The sequence below is a fragment of the Diadema antillarum genome, unplaced genomic scaffold (assembly GCF_040938485.1).
Source record: "Diadema antillarum isolate AM-2024a unplaced genomic scaffold, OU_Dant_1.0 seq00000744_RagTag, whole genome shotgun sequence".
Classification (NCBI taxonomy): Eukaryota; Metazoa; Echinodermata; class Echinoidea; order Diadematoida; family Diadematidae; genus Diadema; species Diadema antillarum.
Genome location: NW_027271641.1, coordinates 672,062 through 695,635, shown reverse-complemented (window position 1 = coordinate 695,635; position 23,574 = coordinate 672,062). Strand labels below are relative to the sequence as shown.

At 39.4% G+C, this 23,574-nt stretch overlaps 1 protein-coding gene across 1 annotated transcript in view; it reads left to right on the top strand.

Annotated features, from left to right (window-relative positions):
- The window catches only part of LOC139738472 (uncharacterized), a 161,618-nt gene that overhangs the window by 53,671 nt on the left and 84,373 nt on the right, over positions 1–23,574 (top strand). The window contains exons 3-11 of the mRNA XM_071649099.1: positions 3,423–3,473; positions 6,847–6,906; positions 9,586–9,722; positions 11,113–11,281; positions 12,241–12,314; positions 13,192–13,270; positions 14,543–14,631; positions 15,295–15,476; positions 16,121–16,224. Of these exons, the coding sequence (XP_071505200.1) occupies positions 3,423–3,473; positions 6,847–6,906; positions 9,586–9,722; positions 11,113–11,281; positions 12,241–12,314; positions 13,192–13,270; positions 14,543–14,631; positions 15,295–15,476; positions 16,121–16,224 (945 nt within the window). The remainder of the gene's footprint in view (positions 1–3,422; positions 3,474–6,846; positions 6,907–9,585; positions 9,723–11,112; positions 11,282–12,240; positions 12,315–13,191; positions 13,271–14,542; positions 14,632–15,294; positions 15,477–16,120; positions 16,225–23,574) is intronic.

The window sequence follows — 23,574 nt, the reverse complement described above, 5'->3', positions numbered from 1 at the left end:
GATCTGGAGTGTCAATTTCTTCTTTGAGCTCCATGTGACCAGCTACTAAGTCAAGAATCTCTGCCTTTCTTACACCTTGTGGAACATCTACATTCAAATGCTGTGCAATAGCAGTCAAATCACATTTGCGTAACCTTTGCAAATCTTTGAGGGACAAATCTGTCCTCTGAACAAATGCCTGAACATCCATTGTACTGATTGACATTGTCACACTGTATTACACACAATATACAATTGAACAATCAACTCAACTGATATTTTGTCTGTACCAATATTCTGGATTCCGGAACGTTCCAAATTCTAAGTTTTGGCTTAAATTCACTTCTCGGACACAAGCCCCCAATTTTGTTACGACCAAAATCACTCTGAGAATGATCGCACAAAAGAAACAATCAACTGATGTTCAGGCGGTTTATTAACAGTGATATTGTGGGTACAGACTGGTAATCGGCGTCACATCAATACAACAATGATCAATAGAAACAGTTATAAATCGATAGTGGAATCACTTACACGTATTAAATAATCCTTTGAAAGTGTCCAAATACGATGTTCGATGCACAGATGAATGATCCTTGACGCACCGATGAATGATTCCTCTGACGTAACTCCAGAGGCGCAGGTTATGATAGTCCACGGTATAGATCCGGGGTAAAATCCACGATATATGTCCACGGCGAAACGTGCAGAGTCCAAACGTTGTGACGACCACGTCCAGTTGATGCGTTGAATGATGATTCACTTAATAACGTTCAGCTAAGAATCCAGCCCACCACAGCTTTGCCGTAGCAATGTCCATTGACATAAAAATGGAGTCTCTCTCCAATGTAGGCAAATTAATCATCTGCAGGCAAAATGTCTCCCAGGCCTTATCTCCACAAACATAACAGGTCAGCAGGTAACACAGGAGTGACTATAACAAGTCGCTTCAGAGCCAGAAGTGACGTAACTCTCAGAGCAGAGGTGTTGGGTACTCTGCCTACTGCAGAATTTCTCTGGCTTATATACTATCCATTCACCCCCTTCTAGCACATTCTATAACTCTCTCCAACCTACTAGCCAGTCCAAGTTCCAGGAAACCTGGATGACTCACTGCCTAACTATGTACAAAACATCATTACCAAAATTAACTACCAATCACATTGGGCTACAGGGACAGTGCCTCACTCAGCCAAATATGTTAGCACTTCCCAGAACATTCTGGAAATGGGTGAAATCATTCTAGATTAAGTGAGCTATAATGTTTTTCCTATTCCATGCATGTACTGTATAGCTACATTGTATACCACCTAGAAAATTCTCCACTGATCTGGTCAGCCTGTATGTACTATATGTATACCACATAGAATGTTCTCCATTAATCTGGTCCACCTGTGTACATACACATTAAAACAACCATGCATACAGTACATCATACATGTACATAACTACTAGTGTGTACATTTGTGACAATACTGGGTCCAGAGTTTCAGAATTTATAGTGATTGGGATGAGGAATAAGAATGTTTTTAAGATTTATGATACAAATCACAATGAACGAGGATGATGACATTGCAGTTTCACTGCAAGAATGCATGCATGGGGGCTCAAGGAAACAAAACAAATTATGAGGAAGAATATGTACATAAATTCTACACAGGTGAACTCGTTAAGCAAGCAGTATTGCTCAATTTCTGAAATGTGTGAGCCTCCTACGTCATCATCCTTGTTCAGTGTAACTTGTTTTGGGTTTTTCAGGGTATTGGTTCCTATATACTCAAGGACCACAATAAATTCTACAAATCTAAATATGAAGAGCTCTGGCAATTTATGTGCTTCTTGATGTAAAATTATGAAAACTGTCTAAACTTCCCTTTAACGTACTGACATTCTTTGCTGTATTACTAGAGTGATTTGTCTTCAGTGTTTGTTTTCTCTTTAAGAGGTATTAATGACGATAGGCCACTATCAGACACACCGAGTTTTCAGATTTTATATGTTATATGGATATCTCTCATATGGATATTCTATTAGTATGCAGACACAAATAAAGCAGTTATATGGATTTTATATTTATGTGTAATATGTTCATGTATGAAAGTGTTTAGACATAATGTCCTGATCTTTTACGTTTATTGTGTGGCTGCATCATACGTCGCGCACTGTCAAATTTCATTTGAAGCTCGTGGGTCATGTACACTTGTAAGAATCTCTCCCTCGCGCTATACGAACCTTGTGCAGGCTTTGTGCAGTCTGTTCGTACTTCACGGTCCATTCATCTGGCAGTTCGCGCTTACCCTAATGAGCGCCATGAATAAGTCCCACCTGCTTATAAATACGACATACATTATGCATATGACAACATTCAGATGCAAATAAACTCTGTATGGGTATACAAGTCATATGTCAAAACACTGCTCAGACTGTATTATGTTGATATATATGACGTGTATTATCTATACAGCGTATCAGTATTAGAGTATTCAGGCATACAAGATACAGACATGCTAAATGTATACATGCATACATCGTGTATATAAATCCATATGTCACATACTATATCATGAGAACTCTGAGGCTGAGATTCACACTTCATAGTTTGCCATAAGTTGAATTGTTGTGACATTTTTTGTCCCCGCCGAACGAGTTCAAGCAGGGGACTATGAAACGGGCTCCGTACGTGTGTGTGTCCGTGTGTCCGTCTGTGCGTCCGTGTGTGATCAAAATGTTCAATTTGCTACTTCTCTGTCAAATATGAGCCAATTTTGATTCTGTTTGCTTTATATGATAGCACTACATGGGAGCTTTGAAACTTCTACGCAGAATTTCAGTTGTGACCTTTGACCTATATTGTACATTTTGCTTCAAAATGCTACTCCTTCGCCATTTCTAACCCGATTTCGATTCCAATTGCTTTATGTGATGGTACTAGGTGAGGGCTTCAAAACTTCTACACAGCATTTTGACCTTTGACTTCTTTGACCTTTGACCTTGATTTTTGACCTATATTGTACATTGGCTACAAAATGCTACTCCTTCGCCATTTCTAACCCGATTTCGATTCCGTTTGCTTTATGTGATGGCACTATGTGAGGGCTTCAAAACTTCTACACAGAATTTTGACCTTTGACTTCTTTGACCTTTGACCTTGATTTTTGACCTATATTGTACATTGGCTACAAAATGCTACTTCTTCACCATTTCTAATCCGATTTTGATTCTGTTTGCTTTATGTGATGGCACTAGGTGAGGACTTCAAAACTTCTACACAAAATTTTGACCTTTGACTTCTTGACCTTTGACCTTGATCTTTTTACCTATATTGTACATTTTGCTACTATATGCTACTTCCGGCGGGGACATATATTACGCACCGCGTAATTTCTACTTTTCCTTGTTGCTAATGTAATGTTTCCTTTGTATCTCCTGTTGTGTCATTGCAGGCTCTGACGGAATATAAGATGTACATTCTTCAGCACAAAGTGCAGACAAAGGTTTGTATTATGCACCTTGTTTGAACGTATTAATTGCCTGTGATACAAACGTATAATATCCTTTATGCTTTTCACTTTACCTGTGATACCCATCTATAAAGGAGAAACATGGATGATATTTGAAACCTTTTATGTGTGCAACATCATCACATTAAAGATTTCCACAATTTAAAGAGAAAATGGCTGGTCTAATTCTCTTGTATTTTTTATCTTTGTAGAACACATTGTACTTGACAGTTTTTCCTTGCTAATAAATTTACAACTTTGATTGTCCCCGGAGGGATCTACCATATTGTCAGCGGTCATCTGAACCGTCGTATACAGTATGCAATTTTCGCTTAAGAATGATATTTTGAGATAATCGCGTTTGAAGTGTACCCATTTTTCAGTCATGATTGCTATTCTTACATATGTCTAGCATTTCTAATTATTTTAGTAAATTGTCAGACTTTAATTCTTACTTTTACCTGTGATGTTTTCATCAAATAGAATTTTTAGGAATTATGCGAGAAATCACGAGAGAGCCTATATGTTGTTGTTGTTGTTTTTTTTTGCAAGGACCATTATCTTTTACCATGTATATTACAGTGTTGTTGACCGCGTGCACAATAAAATGTAGTTTGCAGTCACAGAACCGTTGTATATCACTAAATATTATGCGCAAAGTCAATGTGCCTGATATGACAGTCTGGTTGACTGCTTGCATTGTGTCTGAACTGTCTTTAAATAGAGAGGACGGCATAGTGTTGTTTTATAACATGTGTGCCTATGGGAAAAGTAATTATTGTAACAAAATTAAATGACAAGACTCTATAAAAGGGATAATTACGCACAAAAATTAAACCAAATCAGAAACTGAGAATTTGACATTACAGTATGTATCCAATGGAATGTCCACTGTTGAAATGACTGAAAATCTCAAAATAAAAAATTTGACCAAAATATGACGGTTTGGATGACTGCCGACGATATTTGTACTAAGTATTGCTTTTACTACAATGTTTACGTGCAGAATATGTTAATATGTATGTATGATTTAAATTGCTGTGTGTCCACAATGCTCAGTAGTCGGAGGTATTCTTTGTCATACACATAAGCTTTGCAGATTTTGAAGGTCAATGAAGCTCACATTGTTATCACACAAACTCAGTGCTTTTGTGTGTTTCAGTGAATTATGAATATCAATCAGTATCTCCCAAATTTACTCCAAGGTCAGGGTTCGAAGGGTTTTAAATGATGAAATATAACAACAGAATGCACATTCAGTAGCTGCATTAGTAATGAAACACACAATCACAGATCAGACCAGTTACGAATGACTGTAGGTGATATATTAATATTTTATGAATGTGTATCTGTATAAGGTTCAGCCTATGGTGTATATTATATGCATTTTTTAAAGCAATTTTGAGGCAAATTTTAATCATCCTCTGCCACAGCGGCAGAATAGTTTTATCTCGCGCCTTTAATGTTTAATGAGCCGTAATGAGTGAGTCATAAATCCATTGATGATTGGCCTCGGTTCGGTCATCATTCACGGCTGATGCACATCGGGTTGTGACCTTGGCTGAATACATACAGCTAGATATTGAGTTTTTCTGCTGCTGTGAAAATTTGATGCTTTGCTGCAGGGATATTCGCTATTAAATGTGTTCTCCCCTCAGAGGAATGGTGTCAGATACCGGCATGATTAGGGAGGTTTTATCACACATGAAAATTTTATGTTCGTGTGATACATATATGAAGGTAGCTATTACACAATATGCATTCTACTATCAGATGAAAATACATGTACACTGTACAATGTACATGTATGCTGCACAGAGATAGGTTTGAATCATACTTCGAGACCCGATGATGATAATTTGTCTCTATGGTAAAAGTTAGTAACCGCAGATTACTTACTATTCCAATATCAATCTACATATTTATGTATTAGCTATCATTATATATGTTTATCTACCATTATCATATTAATCTGTTATTATCATATTTTCTATGTCTATTATCTATTATAATGTGATATATGAAATGTTGTTTTGGCTTGTCCTTTCTTATCATTTTGTCATTTCTGTTCGTTGCAATATCAACACTACTTTGCTGAAGAAAAATTTCTGTCTGTGGCACAAGTTTACAGTAAACTGATTATGTTTGTTGAGACTATCCAGCAATTTGTGGTGGTATAGGGCTTAAAGGCACATAGTCCCGGTAGTGTAGAGGGCGCTGTTGATGATACTGCTGATCACCGTTAGCATTGATACGAAGATTACCAAAGTTGAACGGTCATCAAGAGTGAAGTGCATAGGTGTTGCAAAGTAACGTTACTTTGCCTTTGTTGTCTTCTGTGCGCATCGCGCAGTCTGTAGTAATGCCAGGGTGCGTGCATATGTGCTTCTTATTATGACATCACAAAAGAAGTGTGCTAAAGCTGTCATCTCCCTCAGCCGAATCATGAGCCGAACTGTGATCGGACCACTGACTACAGTGGATCGGACTTCTTCGGACTCGGAGAAGTGGGTCATAGCGTAAGCGCTAAAGAGGAGTCAATATCGTACTGTACCAGCTGAAATTTTTGCGTACAGATATTTTCGCGAATTGCTACTTGGAGAACATTTTCACGTGTTGTTAATCTCGCGGTTGCGAGGGTCTAACTGAACTTACTTATTTGCGCGTTGTTATTTTCGCGGTTCAAAGGAGATTCACGAAATTCGTGAAAATAAAACCACTGCGAAAATTTCAGCTATACAGTACAGTAGGTCTCTATAGGAAACTTGCGCCGTGCGCCCGCATACACATTCGACTAAAACACCGGGACCATGTGCCTTTAACCCTTTCTGTGTCAGGGGCTTTGGACAGTGTGTATGATGCTGTAGGTTTTTCTGTGCCAATCAGCACTCAAAGCATACAGAGGGTTAATTAAACTAGACAAAGAAGCACAATTCATTTTCACGTAATTCCTTTTTACATTGTAAAGCATATGTATACACATGCATACACATAGGCCTACTTATTTATCAGCCATGGGTGGTTCAGTGTTTGTTGTTTTTTGTGTTGTTTTTTTTTAAGAGGGGCAACTATTCACTGTGGAGGTGTAAAATGGTTATAAGGACATACGATCTTGGCGCAATACAATTAGCCCATTGAGAATGGACTAAGTTTGCTACAACACATATTTCCCATAGACGCCTGCCTGAGTATTCAATGGGTTAATGAGGGATGAAAAAACAGCAAGTACATGTACACATTAGACCCATTTACGCACTCTCGAAATTAACGTTACGTGTATTTGAAAACCATTTTTTTTTTTTGTCCAGTGTGATCAATGCTGTGGGGACTTTTACATCCATTCATTATATAATATTTTTCTTTTCAGGTTGAAGCCAAGTTCAACCACTTGCAAATCGAGGCCATTGAGAGCGACAAGCCATTAAAGGTAAGGAATGGCGAGGGGAAAAGAGGTGATTATGCTCTGGGGAAATACTTTGAAGTTAAAGTGCTAGAGAAAACCAAAAGATGAGAGAATGAGAATGAGCCTACTTTATGACGCCAGAGCTGGACACAGCCCAGAAAGTAATTAGGCAGCGAAAGTAAATCAACAATGAGCTGATTTAGGTCCCTACAATAGTTTAAGCAGGGAGGCTTCCACTTCCCTGGTTTAAGTCTCACAGCAATCGCCTGTGATCTTGGACAAGGCAGTTTATCCTAGTGATCAATGGCCATTCACACTTACGGCAAAGTATGCAGAATTTTCGTGGTATTTCATTGTTAAGTGAACACAAATACCTCACAAAAATGCTGTGGCTTTTAGGGTGGTAATTCAAAGTTTGTGGAAAAATTATGCGTGCGACATATGAATGCGAATTCTGTCACAAAATATCACCCTATGGACAGCAGTGCATTTCTCACGTTAACTGACACCCTTCCCGGTCCTGTCAGTGTAGGAGATGTGCGAATATGTGCACAGTGCTTCCCTCTGAGAGGTGTACTTTCTGGTGACAGTTACATATACCACAGTGTTTTGCAAATTATGACAATGATACCAATTGACGGAACATATCAGGACAATTACCTCCCCCCCCCCCCCCCCCCCCACAAGGACACTAACCCCCTCCGGCTAAATACTGGTTAGTGATATGGTTAGAGTAAAGATTAGGGTTAGGGTTAGGTTTAGGGTTAGAGTTTGGGTTTGTGTTAGGATTAAGTTCAGGATTGGAATTTGGGTTAGGGTCAGGGGAAGAGTCCAGGGGGTAATTGCCCTAGAACCTTACTGTGGTATCTATTCCTGTGGTATTTCACAAATGAGAACAATGAAAACGAAATACCACAGCAATTCCAATGTGATTACACCTAGTGCCAAGCCCTGTGGCGGGCTACAGCTCTGTCAATCGCTAATGGTTTCTTGCTTTACATATAATATTCCTTGCTTCCCGAGCTGGCAATGTAGAACAAAGTTAAATTGTTTTCGAAGAAAATTTGAAAATATTTTGAAGAAAATGTACTGCCATTGGTTACTCTATGAAGATGAGAACATTTAGCCTAAATTTGTTTCAGCTTTTACCATGTAGGTTATGTATTTGATTTTCCCATAAGGGCAGATCAATAGATAATTCTAATGCCTTTATAGGATTTTTAATAGTTTTTGTCATTTCTGTCAAGAAACGATTTAGAAAGAAATGTTCAGTGCAGTGAGTCATCAGAACTTTCAGAGAATCTTTTGTGTATCGAGTATGATTTGTTTAGATAATGGTCCATGAAATGGACTTTGAAATTTGATGTATTGATAGAGGAAGCATGGTCTCAGAGAGAGAGAGAGACAGACAGACAGACAGAGAAACAGACAGACAGAGGGAGAGAGAGAGAGAGAAAGATAGAGAGTTTTGGGGTGTTAAATTATGAAGCATTAAAACAGGATGAGATTTGATCAGTATGGCGTGCAATGTTATTTATACATACGCATAGTAGTTCAACATTAAAGGGAAATGCCGGACCAGTTAAAAGTTAGTCTGAAGGAAAGAGTAAAATCTTTAAAACAGTTAAAGGGGATGACTAGTAACTGATCAGTGGGAATCAGTGGGAATGTTGGGGGATGATTGTTCCAATCCTTGTGGGATTCTTTTAAGAGTACATTATATATCTATTGTTGTGTGAAAATTATTTGCTTCAGAATGGTCTCATATTCAAGTAATGCGCAGTTTAATGTTTCCAGGTTAGCGTGCCTGGTCAGTGACGGGGCATTAATCTGCACATTACTTGAATATGAGACCGTTCTGAAGCAAATAATTTTCACACAACAGTAGATATACGATATACTCTTACACGAATCCCACAAGGATTGGAACAATCATCCCTCAGCAATCCCACTGATTCCCACTGATCGGTTACTAGCCATCCCCTTTAAGATTTGGTCAAAATTAAATGAAGATTAGAAAGGTTATGAAATTGTAAGGTTTTGCAATTTTATCCAGAATGGTTCTTGAACAGTCGATATTAGCATGAAATGAGCTAATGATTGTGTCATCCCCTTTAAATTTTCATTGATTGTTATTTAAAAATGTATGAAAATTTAATTCTTCTGCTATGAAAGGGTAAAACATGATGTTATACTGGGTGAATCACTTCAACATTTTGATCAGTCGAACGTATAGAATTTGAGAGTGAAGCATATTGTACTTTACCAAAAAAAGGGGGCAACTAGAAATGTCAAGATTTTATGTTCAAAGTACATGTAGATATGCAAGTCATAAGATGATGGCATCGTCAACTCACTCATTTCAGTGTTCATTACTCTTTTTTTTTTTTGTGTGAAAATGTATTTAATTCATAAAATAGATGAATGTGAAGGTAGCATAGCAGAAAGTAACCTGAACTAGCACTATTCTAAAGTAGAAGATTCTTGGATTTATATGCGATAAGGTTGCTTCAGAAGCTTCTGCTTTGTAGTAGGTTCCTCATATTAAATGTATATTTTCTTATATATTTGTTTATTTCCATCTCATATTGACAATTTGGTGTAACAGTTGTATTTCTCTCTTCATATCAAATGGAATGTAAGATTGTAAAAAGAAAATTACGAGAAGTCTTGTTTCATATAATGTCTTTCCATATACTGTAGCTGAAGATTACTCTTCCAAAGGAGAAGGACCGGGATCGGAGTTACAGTCTTCTGATGGGCTCTGTCAACGACACCCTGGACGTCATCGAGTTCATCCTGAAATCCCTGCGACGAGTCTTCCCTCTGACCAACATGGAGTGAGTGTGGATAACGTTGGGTTGGATGGGGAGGGGGATGGGAGGGTTAAAGGGAAATTCTGTCTGGATGTCCTCATGGTCGGGTCAATGTCACTTTGGGTATAGCTGGAGTAAAAGCTACATGATGTAACAGCTAACCTTTACAATAAATATGTAGAGCTTGAGCATAGATCATGATTATGCATGCAGTGAACGAATCTATGTGATGATACAGACGACGCACTTCACAGTACAACGTTGATGTTCTGAATCCTCAAGCTATCATTCTTTACCATAATTTGCGAAGATTAACATTTCTTGTGGCTATCAGAAATGTTAAGATAGACCGAATCATACAGTTTCATGAAATGTCGAGGCCGATTATGGAAAAAAAGGTCGATAATTTTGTCAAAAACTTTTCCAGTGGTGGTTTTGTAATAGGTAATAATTACCAAGAAATGTGTAGAGTGTTGTTATGTGGTTGCTACATTTTTTGTCACTCATGATTGTAACCCTCATCATGGAAGCATGTCCTTGTAAGGTTTGTTGTCCTGACTTACCCTCCCATTCTCATTGCCCTCTCCACTCTCCCCTCTACCCTTCCCTTCCCATCCCGTTCCCTTCCCCTCCCCCTCCCTTCCCCTCCTCTTCCCCTCCTCTTCCCCTCCTCTTCCCCCTTCCCCTTCCCCTTCCCCTCCCTACTCCTCCCCTTCTCTTCCCCTCCCTATCCTCCCCTCTCTCCCTCCGCTTTCCCTCCCCTTCTCTCATTCCCCATCCCTCCTCTCCCCCTCCCTTCCCTTCTCCTTCCCCTTCTCTTCTCCTTCCCATACCCCTCCCCTTTCCTACCCTCCCTTCCCCTCCCCTTTTTCTTCCTTTTCCTTCCCCTTTCTTCCCCTTCCCTCCCCTCCTCTTCCCCCTTCCTTCCCCTTTTCCTCCCCTCCCCTTCTCATTCCGATCCCTATCCCTCCTCTCCCCCTCCCTTCCCTTCCCCTCCCCCTTCCCTTCTCCTTCCCCTTCCTTCCCATACCCCCCCCTTTCCTACCCTCTCTTCCCCTCCCTTCCCCTCCCCTTTTTCTTCCTTTTCCTTCCCCTTTCTTCCCCTTCCCTCCCCTCCTCTCCCCCTTCCTTCCCCTTTTCCTCCCCTCCCCTTCTCATTCCACTCCCTATCCCTCCTCTCCCCCTCCCTTCCCCTCCCCCTTCCCTTCTCCTTCCCCTTCCTTCCCATACCCCTCCCCTTTCCTACCCTCTCTTCCCCTCCCTTCCCCTCCCCTTTTCTTCCTTTTCCTTCCCCCTTCCTTCCCCTTTTCCTCCCCTTCCCTTCCCCTCCCATTTCTTCCTTTTCCTTCCCCTCCCCCTCCCTTCCCCTCCTCTTCCCCTCCTTTTACCCCCCCCCCCTTTCCCCCTTCCACAGGAGGCTGATCCGTAAGGTGGAGTTGAGTCCAACAGAGCGCCAGACCCACATGGAGGCACGCCTAAACAGAACCTCGCTGGTGGAGCAGGGCCCTTGCGGTGGCTTTAGCCACATGTACAAGTTCATGTGTGACTATTGGGACCTGTCCTACTTGGCAGAGGTGGCCTGGGTAAGTCCTTGTCCTGCTGATGGTAGAGGGGTGCATTTTAAGCATCCATCAGTAAAGATAACTGTAGGCTGGGTTGACAGTTAGCTCAAGATTTAAAACTTTCATTTTCTTCCGAGTGATATAGACTGGTCTGACGATTATTCATATATTGCACATATTTTACTCCTTGAGGTAATGGTCTCAAGATATCTAATTCACCTGTTCCTGTGGAATACAGTTAAAAAATGGGGATCCATTTTACTGGCATTAGTTGTGTCAAGACATGGGCAAGTGTATAAAATATTAGGAACATTCAAAAAGAGCATGCAGAAGCTTTTATGTTGGAAACTGGCATCATGAACCTCTTCAGGGTTCCCAGCCCATCAGGGTAATCAGGGAAATCAGGGCACACTATTTTACTGTTTTCCAGTCATGAAAAAGTCAGGGAATTTGATAAAAATGCCTCAAATCAGGGAAAAGTCAGGGAATTTTGATTGGCCCAAAAATTAAAAGTAGTCAGTCAGACTCTGTTATATTTTGTTGCATATCAAAACAACATCCATTGGATGACCAGTGTTTTATACTGCAAATATTTCACTGCAACAACATAGAAAACATGGGAAACTGGCAAAGAGTTGAAATAATTATGGAATTTTGAGACTTCATTAGGGAAAAATCAGGGATTTTTTGTTTTCTTTAAATGCTGGGAACGCTGATGATAGGGCAAGCTTCAATACCAAACTAAGTTTTGACACTTTCTGTTGCTTGCCCGCAAATAAAGAAACCAGGTTGATTCAGTGTCTTCAAATTTGTTGAATAGGTTACTTTGTGCTTCTTGTGATCCTTTATTTTCAGTTTTCCAAGTTTTTCCTCTGGTGTCACAGTACATGTATGATTCTTATAAAAGAGATAGGATTTTCTGAATATGATCATATGTTGGCTATTTAACTAATGTGTTTTTCTTTTTTCCGGTTATCAAGGATGTGGACACTATATACTTGTCTCAAGACTGCAGGGAGCTGAGATTAAATGATTTTGATGATCTCAAACCAAGGTACATGTACTTCCAGCTCTTAAAGTGAAATCCACCCTGAAAGCTAGTTTATGTGTATAGAAGCAGGAAAATTAAGGAACAGGGCAGTGAAAATTTCACTAGACTCTGATGAAAACTTAGAAAGTTGTAATTTTATAATGTTGTGATCAATCAAGTACAAATTGGCAATTCTGTGATTTCACATGTGAGTCTGCTGCTTTTCTCTGTGCTGTAAAATAAGAAATTTCATTTTCCCATCAAGTATTTTTTCTTTGTTATTTGACTTAACCTGATGTGATTTAAGTTGTATTTAGTTGTTGTGTCACTGTACTTGTTTTTTTGCTATGAACATGACTTGGAACTTGATGTTGTTTTTGTGTGGAGATGCCTGTATATACAAGGTTGCTAAACTTTTCATGAAGAATACAATGTATGATGATATGAAACTTGGATTATCTATTGAATTTCTGTATAACATTGTACCATTACATTCCCCCTTACTGTTTTGTGAGCAGCTTTCGGTGGCTAACTCTTGCTCGATGTAAGGGTTGCAACTCGAATACAAACAGTTTCATCATAGTCTGGTGCTCAGTTGTAATCCTTTCATCTAATGATGACCGACTTTGACTGGTTATCAGAGATGTGCAACTGACTCAGAATCTTCATCATTCCATTATCACTGAATGATCTTACAATGACTTCTCACTTCAGCTGGAAAGAAAAAACCAAACAAAAAACTTTGTAAATCTTGACTACAAATATTTCTCACTTGACTGCACTTTGTCAGGCTAGGTTCTTGAAAGGAGACTACTAATGAGGCCTATTTTAATACTGACTTTAGAAAAAAAAAACAACAACACATAATCCTGTTACAATTTCAATGCATTTCTTACTGCAGCAAACATCTCTTGCCGATTGTGTCAGTACTACACTACAACACATGGTTTACCACTCTCTCAATGGTCAACTTCAAATTGGTAAGTCACAGAGGGCGGATATCTGGGCCATGCCATTATAAAGAACTGTGAGCAGGCCCCATTTCATAAAAGATGTTAGGATGGCAGCTCTTGCTGGAAGAGCAACTTCCCATAGCAACAGCCAATCAGGAAGCTGGATTCTTGTCATTACCATGACAACTGCCATTCCAGCAAGAGTTGCTATCATAGCAACTTTTTATGAAATGGGAGCCTGGTCCATGAAATAATTTCTCCAATATACTGATAAACTTTGTAACAAGTACAGTATGTGATTGATACTGATTTCACAAGCATCTAGAAGGTTCTTAGTCATTTTATGATTCCAAACTCAACAAAGCCTTCAATGCACTTGTGCTTTTGTCATTAACCATGTTATGATGGTGATCCCACATATCCAAATTGAAATTTCTTTGTGAACTGTTCAAAGTGTATTGCATTCGTCAGCATTTCTGATTTCCAGTTGTGAAGGTGTCGTGACAGTTCATGTGGTGCTTGTCATGTAGTATAAAATGATCGATTGTGCTGGATTGCAAATGAAAGAGATCTACTTGGTGGAGGACCATAAGTGCAGACGAGCACTAATGTAAATCTGTGATAGTTGTCACAGTACTCTGTGTTCACACTGCTACACTTTGCTCTCAGTATGACAACATTACCTGCTTTCTGACAGACAAAGTGAGTGCAGCTATATCAAGATCTATGTAGTGATTGGATTGGTGGGTGCTTACTAGTTTGCAGGCACAAACCCTTGTTGGTCTTTAACCAGGAGTCTGCGCCAAGACTACTACATGCACCACTTCGGCACTGTCCCATAGGCTGCACTGCAGTGGTGCGTGTATTAGTCTTGGCGCATGCAGACTCCTTACGACCAACAAGGGTTTGTGCCTGCAAACTAGGTGCTTACCATCGTATGGTGAAATAGAGATTGGTTTCTAGTCATTATTATATCTTTTCTGTTCAATCAAAGAGGATGTCATAGACCCTGCTGCCTTAAGAAAGACTACAACATAAACGAAACAAGGTGGGAAAGACAGATGTCAAACATGATGGTATTTGTATTAAAAAAAAAAACAAATATCCACCCCAATGTCAAATTGGGTAGAGAAATATTGATTATATATACGTTTTTGGCTACTGATGCTGAAATTTGCAACATAAAAGTGATACATGTCTATCTCTCCTTCTCTCCCTCCCTCTCCCCCTCTCCATCTCTTTCACTCTCCATCTCTATCCCCCTCCATCTCTCTCACCGGATGGTCCCCACATCCTCAGCCACAAGAGGTTCTGAGGGAGATACCACGGGTCCTTCTATCCTCCCAGACCCTCGAGTGTTTGATCCTCGATGGAGTGGGCCTCAAATGGTAATCTGATTTGCCTCTTGTAGCATCTGATTTTTCTTTTCCCCTTTTCTATTTCAACAAAGAGGCTCTTTCATACCGAAAAAAAAAAAATTGTATTTGTGAGAGTGTGTACAAGTTGGCATAATGCTAATCGAGGTACCATAAAGTCTCATGTACATGTATACAAGTAAATACTCTGTTGTTAGTTTCACAACAAAGAAACTTTATAGTCAATGTTGCACTGTATGCATCTAAAAACAAAAGAATTGTGGCAGAAATCACCCAATTAAGATAATTAACTTCTGGCTCTTAATGAATGTAGGACAACAAAATTTACCTAAAAAGAATTAAACTGAACTAGATGACTGACTAATATCTTGCAACCTGTCAAAATCAAGCAGAAAAGATGTAAGACCTTTTCCACTTGCAAATCTTCAAAGGTATCATGAAATCCATAATCTTTAAAAAAAAGAAAAAAATTGAGGACATTGTCATACAACTGAAACTTTATTACAGTGAAACTTGGATTTTCCTTCATGGTTGAAACAGTAAACATCAAAAGATAGTAGTATGCAGCTGTCCATCTGTTGCCATTTCAGATGTTTTTCTCTCTACTTGAGTAAAGGCAGTTAATATGAAAACATGCTTCTCTGTCTCACCAGTAAAATCTTTTTATTTCTTCAGGGACTTTGTGCGGGACTTGAGCACCTCGCTGCTCTCCAACCCGCAGTCCAATCTCCGTGTCATCGACCTCTCCAACAACCCCCTCGATGACCGGGGCATCAAGCACCTCTGCGGGCCCATCGCGAAGATGTCGCACGGCCTCTCGGAGCTGCGGCTGTCCAAGACGGGCATCAGTGGGGACGGTGAGCTCATCTTCTGGGACTGACAGTAGTCCTTTTATCTCATCACTACTGGCATTCCCAGTTTCTTGTCCTATTTACATTTATATTTGGCTCTAACCCTTCTGTGCTTTGTTTTATCAATCGGCTTGCAGGCCGGAGCATTTCTTTGCCAATTAGCACAGTTGCATGGAAAGAAATTGTCAATGGAATAGAGATTACATTGTACCTCATCCCCCAACTGCATCCCCCCATACTTTATATAGTGTCATTATGGTTGGACAGAGACACATTGCTACACCTGAGTTGGTTTGCTAACTTTACAGCTCAGTCATGTTTGGCTTGATTACTGAATACTAAAAAAAAAAGTACTTGGCAAATTACAATGGGTGCCTGAGCGCGTAAAGCCTGAAAGATAGATAATTCTGTCTTTATCATTACTTTCATCATAGCAGCATCTTTACAAAGATACAAAGATTACAAGATAGGAATAGACCAAGAGTATGATACAGTCAGAGAGGGTACTTTATGTTAACACACTATTTTGCACAACTTTTATTCTTATATGTGATAGGGACTAGGATTTTATGTCGTGGGCGATGATGTTACCAATTTGTGAGATTTGCATGGTTTTTAAAACTATCCTCCCTCTGTTGATTGAACTTTAGGTGCCTCGGCACTAGGCAAGGCTCTTGGAGAAAACAACTTCATTCCTACCACACTCAAGGTGCTGGACCTGTCAGGGAACGCCTTCAGGGATTCCGACCTCGCGGTAAGGATTAACATCTCTTTCCCCTACCTCTTATCATGGTACAATGTAAAAAAAAATGTCAAAATATCATATTTTGTGACTCCTTTGTTTGTAGCTTTCTTGTGGGATGCGTAGGCTTAATATAGGGGAATTTTTTGTTGTAATTTTTTTTATAGTCTGTGTGTGTGATTTTTCCAGACTCCACTGTGCTCTCTATGTAAAGCATCTTCAGCCGTGTGAAAGAATGAGGTTATTCAAGAGTTCTCTTCAGATTCTGAAGCAATCGTACCATATGCGATCATGAATTGTGCTAAAGTTCACTCTTAATTGCTCCTGGCAATTACAGTAGAATTTAGCAGGCAAACTCTCAAGTGCTATAAAGATGAGAGAGCTTGGTGTCACATGCATATACAATACAATGGTGTACTACCCACTACTGCTTATCAACAACTGTTTTTTAATATAAATCATTGTTTTCGGGCGAGTGAAAAGTACTGGTATAAACTTGGCATGCCATTGCATGAGAGAAGCATGCAAAAGTAACAGTCAGATACATGTAACTGTTATTCTTGTTTCGAATCCTTTTCATGAGAGATATGTTTCTGTCCAAAGATATGTTCATGTGAGATATGTTCATGAGAGATATGTTTCTGTCCAAACATGTCTGGAAAATCTGGAGCTTGAGGTTTTTTTTTTTCTTTTTTCTTTTTGTAACATATGTATTGCCCTCATTGTGGAAATATAGATTTTTGTGATTGAAACATGGTCACAGCATCACTGGTCACTGGTCAAATTGATCTTGTTCACTGTGATGTGATGTATTATTCGGCATGCCTTTTTTTTTTAGTTAGTAGCAGTGAAACATTCAAACCATGTCCCCTCCCCCAAATGATCAGTTAATGATGATTGAAAAAAAAAAGATAGGACACCATCAATGACCAGTAGAGACTGATCATCATAAAGTGACCAGTGGAAGCTTAAAGGGATCATACAGTTTTGGTTGAGACCTAATTTCAGGTTTCTAACATTTTTTGGTGAGATAATGAGAAACCTCACGTGAAATATGAAAGGGCATGTAATTCTAAGAGGAATTCATCGTTTATTTGATGAAAATTGGTTTTGAAATGGCTGAGATATCCAACAAAGAGCGATTCTAATAAAGTGTGGGACCCACACTTCATTGCGATCGTTTTGTTTTACTTTGTTTTTGGATGTTTCAGTCATTCAAAACCCAATTTTTATTAAATAAACCTTGAATTCCTCTTAAAATGGTATGCTCTGTACTACATCATAAGTGTTTTCTTGGTACTGTATCTCGCAAAAAGTTAAAAGCCCAATTCTCATATGCACCAATACTGTACCATCCCTTTAAATAGGGAATGATAACAATAAATGTCTACAATGGTAGCAGTACATCTAAATCATGGAAAATACTGATGTTTGACTGTCTTTAGTATGCAAAACAACAAAGTGGGTGAGCGAGGCAGCGTAGTGTCCTATCTTACCACTCGAGGATCAAAACAGATTGAGAAGATTTAGGCAAATCCACGTATTGTGGACAGCCAGGCATTATGAACACGTTCCAATTCACTCATCCTGGCCTATCACACAAGGCAGTTTGTAACGTCTGCTGCTCACAGTAACGACTGTTGCCATGGCAACAGTCTAAGCAACAGACAATCAGCCTCGGAACATTTGAGATGTTGCCATGATAACTGCAACTTAGGTGGCTTACAATAATTTCAGGCATCTCTGTAAAGCAATTCATAGAATGAATATCGGTGACCAGGAAAATAATGATTTGTATTTTCATATACAGTTACATCTGTAAGTAGAGACAATTTGTTTCATAGTTTCAACTATGTGTACATTGAAGTGGAGCCAATTTGTGTCTCGATTCTGGAGTGTGTTGTTGATGATGTAAATTATGACATTGTTAAGAGAAACTGGCCCACTTTTAAAGTAATTCTCAGGTCCAATAAGCCTATCAGACTAAATGCATAAATGTACTGTCTGTAGAATATCCCTAGCCTCTTTATTCTGCCTGTTTGTGTGTGTGTCTGTATGTTTATGTGTGCCTGCCTGTCTATCAGCATGTGTGTTTGTGAATGTGTATCCATGCAAAGAATTTCAGAATTCAATATGGCAAAAGACTACATTTTTTTTTTTCAGTACTGATTGTGTAATTGCCTTCTGAACATTGTGGACTGCTCCCACAAAGTTTGAAATATTAACCAACAACAGTTTTAATGTTAGATTGGCACTATTTAGATGTCATCATTTTTAGGATCACAGACAGTGAAACAGTGATAAAAAAAACACCCTTGTTCAGATTGTAATTTGTTACTCTTTTGATTTGTCATGAGATATATTTTATGACGTATAGACAGTGCATGCTCGTGAAGGCACTGGACTATATTATATTACATGCATGATTAGCCCCACAACCGGTTTATGTCACTGAGGTCAAAGGTCAAGAGGAAGAAGAAGTTTTTATTGGCTGATAAAGCATTTAGAGATTGTGAAATATAGAGTGAAGTGTTAGGACAGGGTCTGCACTAATTATCTTTTTAATTAGTTAAGTAATGTGAATTTGCAACATTGCAGTGCCGGGGGAGATTTGATTGTTATAGTGCATGACCTCACCATGCACTGTAACAAATGTCGCATCCTGCCAATTCAACTGATCATAAATCATGGCATGAATACTTCATTTGCCCATATGCATGTAATATGTGGTGTGATTTCTCCTTTTTTAGCTCACCTGAGCCAAAGGCTCAAGTGAGCTATTGCGATCGCCCTTCGTCCGGCGTCCGTCGTCCGTCGTCCGTCGTCCGTCGTCCGTCGTCCGTCGTCCGTCGTCCGTCGTCCGTCGTGCGTCGTGCGTAAACTTTTTACATTTTCATCTTCTTCTTGAAAACCCCATGACAGATTTTCATCAAACTTGGCAGGTAGCATCCCTAGGGGGTTAGGAACTCAATTTGTTAAAATGGGTACCATGCCCCACCCAGGGGGCCCCCAGGGGGGCCCAAACCCCCCAAAATTAAGGAATCTGTAAAAATCTTCTTCTCTAGAACCAGAAGTGATAGAGCTAAGTTAATACTATGAGTTAGTACATTGATGACTGTAGTATCAAGTTTGTTCATGGCAGAATCAGGGGTGCCCCCCTTGGGACCCAGGGGAGGGGGGTGGGGAAGGATTCTAATGGGGCCTAAATTGTACATTTTCATCTTCTTCTTGAGAACTCCATGACCCATTTTCACCAAACTTGGCAGGTAGCATCCCTAGGGGGTTAGGAACTCCATTTGTTAAAATGGGCACCATGACCCACCCAGGGGGCCCCCAGGGGGCCCAAACCCCCCAAAATTAAGGAATCCGCAAAAATCTTCTTCTCTAGAACCAGAAGTGATAGAGCTAGGTTAATACTATGAGTTAGCACATTGATGACTGTAGTTTCAAGTTTGTTCATGGCAGAATCAGGGGTGCCCCCCTTGGGACCCAGGGGGGGGGGGGTGAGGAGGGGTCCTAATGGGGCCTAAATTGTACATTTTTATCTTCTTCTTGAGAACCCCATGACCCATTTTCACCAAACTTGGCAGGTAGCATCCCTAGGGGGTTAGGATCTCAATTTGTTAAAATGGGCACCATGCCCCGCCCAGGGGGCCCCCAGGGGGCCCAAACCCCCCAAATGAAGGAATCTTTAAAAATCTTCTCTAGAATCAGAAGTTATAGAGCTGAGATAATACTATGAGTGAGTACATTAATGACTGTAGTTTCAAGTTTGTTCATAGGAGATCCAGGGGTGCCCCTCTTGGGGATAGGGGAGGGGGGGGTGGTTGGAAGGGTCCAAATGGGGGCCTGAATTGTACATTTTCATCTTCTTCCTGAAAACCTCATAATGGATTTTTGTCAAACTTGGCAGGTAGCATCCCTAGGTGGTCAGGATCTCAATTTATCAAACTGGGCACCATGCCCCACCCAGAGGGCCCCAGGAGGCTCCAATTCCCCCAAATTAAGGAATCTTGAAAAAATTGGGCCCTTATTGTACATTTTCATCTTCCACTTGAGAATGCCTTGTCAAATTTTGGTAGAGCTGTGAATAATTTAGATTAGTGACTGCGTGAAAGGTGAACTTGCGATACTCAGGTGAGCGCTAGACCCGCGGGTCTCTTGTTTTTTTCTTCTTTTTTTTTTTCTTTTTTTTTTGGCGGGTGGTGGGGGATGGGATGGATCAAATATAATATTATATTATTGGTAATTGAAATGAATTCATGCATATGCAAAAATTACCATATTTGGAGTGAAGTCTCACATTCCCTTTAACTCATTCTCTGCCAAGATGCTGTTGGTCAATGGGACTTTGATGTACAAATAGTGTGAATTTGTTTACTGGTCGTGCAGGGACTTAATTCAGCTGTCGTTTGTATCCCTATACAGCTCTCCTAAGACTACTTTGTACATTGTAACTCTCTGTGTACTTGAGCTGCAAAAGCAAGGAAGATCATTAGTCCCACTAGTTCAAGTTTGTGAAAGTGTTTGAAAGAATAATGAGCTTTGGTTTCAGAGCAGAGGGAAGTGATTCCCTTGATACTGTAAGAGCGTAACTCAATCTCTCTGTGCAGATACTTACATTTGGACATAATTGTCATCTTCTACCACATCTGTGACAAATACAAGTTAGTACATTTGCAGTTACATACACATAATTATATGTTACAATACCTTACGCAGAGTTTGAGAAGATGAAATGGGATACGGGTAATTAAGAATATCTAATTATGCCTGTGGGAATACTGACAATGTTTTGGATGGCATTCGATAGGCACACACTTCTGAGTAATTCAGCACTCAGTGTTTCCTTTGTTGTCTTTTGTTTTAATCCACAAAGAGGAGAAGACTCTAGTTTAGAATGTTTAATAGGAATTTCTCAAGTGTGAACCAATCCCTGTGGTGATCCTTTGTTGCGTGAAACCATAACTAGACTTAGGTTTTCAAATGAATGCTTTGTGATAACAAGAAAAAGATTTCAATGGCTTAATCAATATTGGAAGGCTTTCCTGGAAGAGATCACATAGACTTGAGTGCTCACTCATAGCCAGGCATTGAAAATATCCTGTCATAGAATCTGGGGTGCGAGTCTTTCTGAGATAATTGAAAGTATTAAAGGTAGAATAAAGTTCTTTGAAGGGCTCAGAATTCATATTCCACCATTTGGAATTTGTTTTGCAATAGATTGAAAGGATCTACCAAGAAGCTTGTCTGGCTGACACAATTTGCCAGGATAATGAGTTGCTTTGGAGCAATTTGAGATCAAAAGTGTGAGATAATTTCGATCTTAGTACCTAACTTTTCATTCCGAAAGTGCCCTCCTCATTCAGTAGAGGATAGGTAGAACATTACGTGATGGTCGATTGTGCCCTAGCAGTAGTACTTCCCAACAAGCTGTATGTGATTCAATCTTGCACAGAAGATGGATGGATACTGCTCTGGCCTGATTCGTAATCAATTATAAAAACATAAATAGATAAATAACAATGTTTTTAAAAAATTGTGTAATCTTAGCAACCACAATCTGGTATGCTCTGAGAGTGCAATACTTCTGTCATACCTTTTTGGCTAATATTTCACATTTTCATTTTTACCTTACTGAAATTGTGTTAATATCACAGCATCATTTCACACACTTCTTTGGCATATGTGTCCATTTTCGAGAAGAAACTGACACTGTCTGCAGGCATATGGAAACTATGTTTTACCCTTAAAGGAGAGCTTGATTATTGAGAAGTGGCCTCTTATAAAGAAATGTTCACAGAGTAGTTTTGATTAATAGTGTTATGACAAGAGCATCACTCTTTTTAAAATCTCAGTCTTTGAGGACCCTCACGGGGCCTGTTAAAGATGATTTGATTCAGCAGGTCAGCTTTGCCAACTTGGCAACTTAAACTCTTGTAGTGAGAGTGAAGCAGCAAAATAAGAGTAAAATAACCCCCCCCCCCCCCCAAAAAAAAAAAAAAAAAAGTTTCATTACTTTTACACATCATGATAGACATGGAAAAGAAAAATTTTCCATATATACAAGTGTATTTAAAGAAATGAAAAGTAACAAGAATAGATATCAGTTTTAGATGAAGACTCTGTTTGAAAATTGTGTGCGAGTCATGTCATTAAACCGATGTACCCCATCCGCCTGAATTTTGTGTAAACAGAAGGGAGCCCCCATGTCAGAGTGTTCACGGCAGCTGATGCTGGTGAGTGAAGGAGGGATGCATGAGGTCATTTGAGGTGCTTGAGGTCATTTAAGGTGCCTTAGGTCATTTGAGGTGCCTTAAAGAGAAACTCCGCTCCAGCTCTTTGATAGCTACATTGACATTTTGATAGATCCAAATGAGTGAAAAATCAAACAAACAGACACAACAGAAGTTTCACTACTTTTAAATCAAAATATCAAAGTTGTGATATTTTGTGTTTGTCATGATCACATATGCAAATTAGATGAAGATAATGTAAATTCCTCACAAGTCACATGTTGGCCAGTATACATCAGAGTTTCATTTTTTTTTTTATGACTTTAAGAAGTATCATGATCTTCTTTGCATGAATCATTTTACACATCGCATACATGTATGATGAGTTAACAAAGCCACAGTTGCTAACTGTTGGTACTTTCTATAAATTATTTCTGTGTATTGATCCAAACCAATTAGAGAATGACATCAGATTTTGGCATTTGATGTTGTCTGAGCAATTTACTTAATTGTTAATGTTTCTGATCTGTGAGACAACTCACTTGTTCTGTCTTGTTTGGATTTTATCAAAGACACCGCAATCAAGGAGTGGAGTTTCCCTTTAGTCCCAGGGCAGTATTTTTGGCATTTAGTGCACACTGCATGGTAGAGAACTAGAAACCCAAATATCAGGGGGGTAGATGGGAAATCAGAGGTATGATCAAGATTTGCCTGCATTTTTGTCCATCGCAACTTATTTTGCGTAGCACACAGAATATCCCTGTAGTATCTAGATGTAGTTAATTCCCTTTCCCCCTTTTTGGGTTAGTCTTTAGGGATGATGAACATGTTGCCTCTTGATATGTTTTGTTGTTGTTTTGGGATAAGTTTAGTTCTTCCCCGCCTGTTACCCCGTAGATGCATTATCGTGTCATGGACAGGTCTGTAGAATTGAAGGGGATTTCTTTTGGTCCTCTTGAGGTATTTGAGCATGCGCATTTCTCTTCCAAAATGAGTAGTCTGTAGGTTTGTGCTGTATCTTTTTTAATCATAATTTCCACCATTCATGACTAGTATTTCATGAGATTGGATTAACATTTCTCGTTCATATGAGCCCCCCCCCCCCTTTTTTTTTTAAATCATTGAA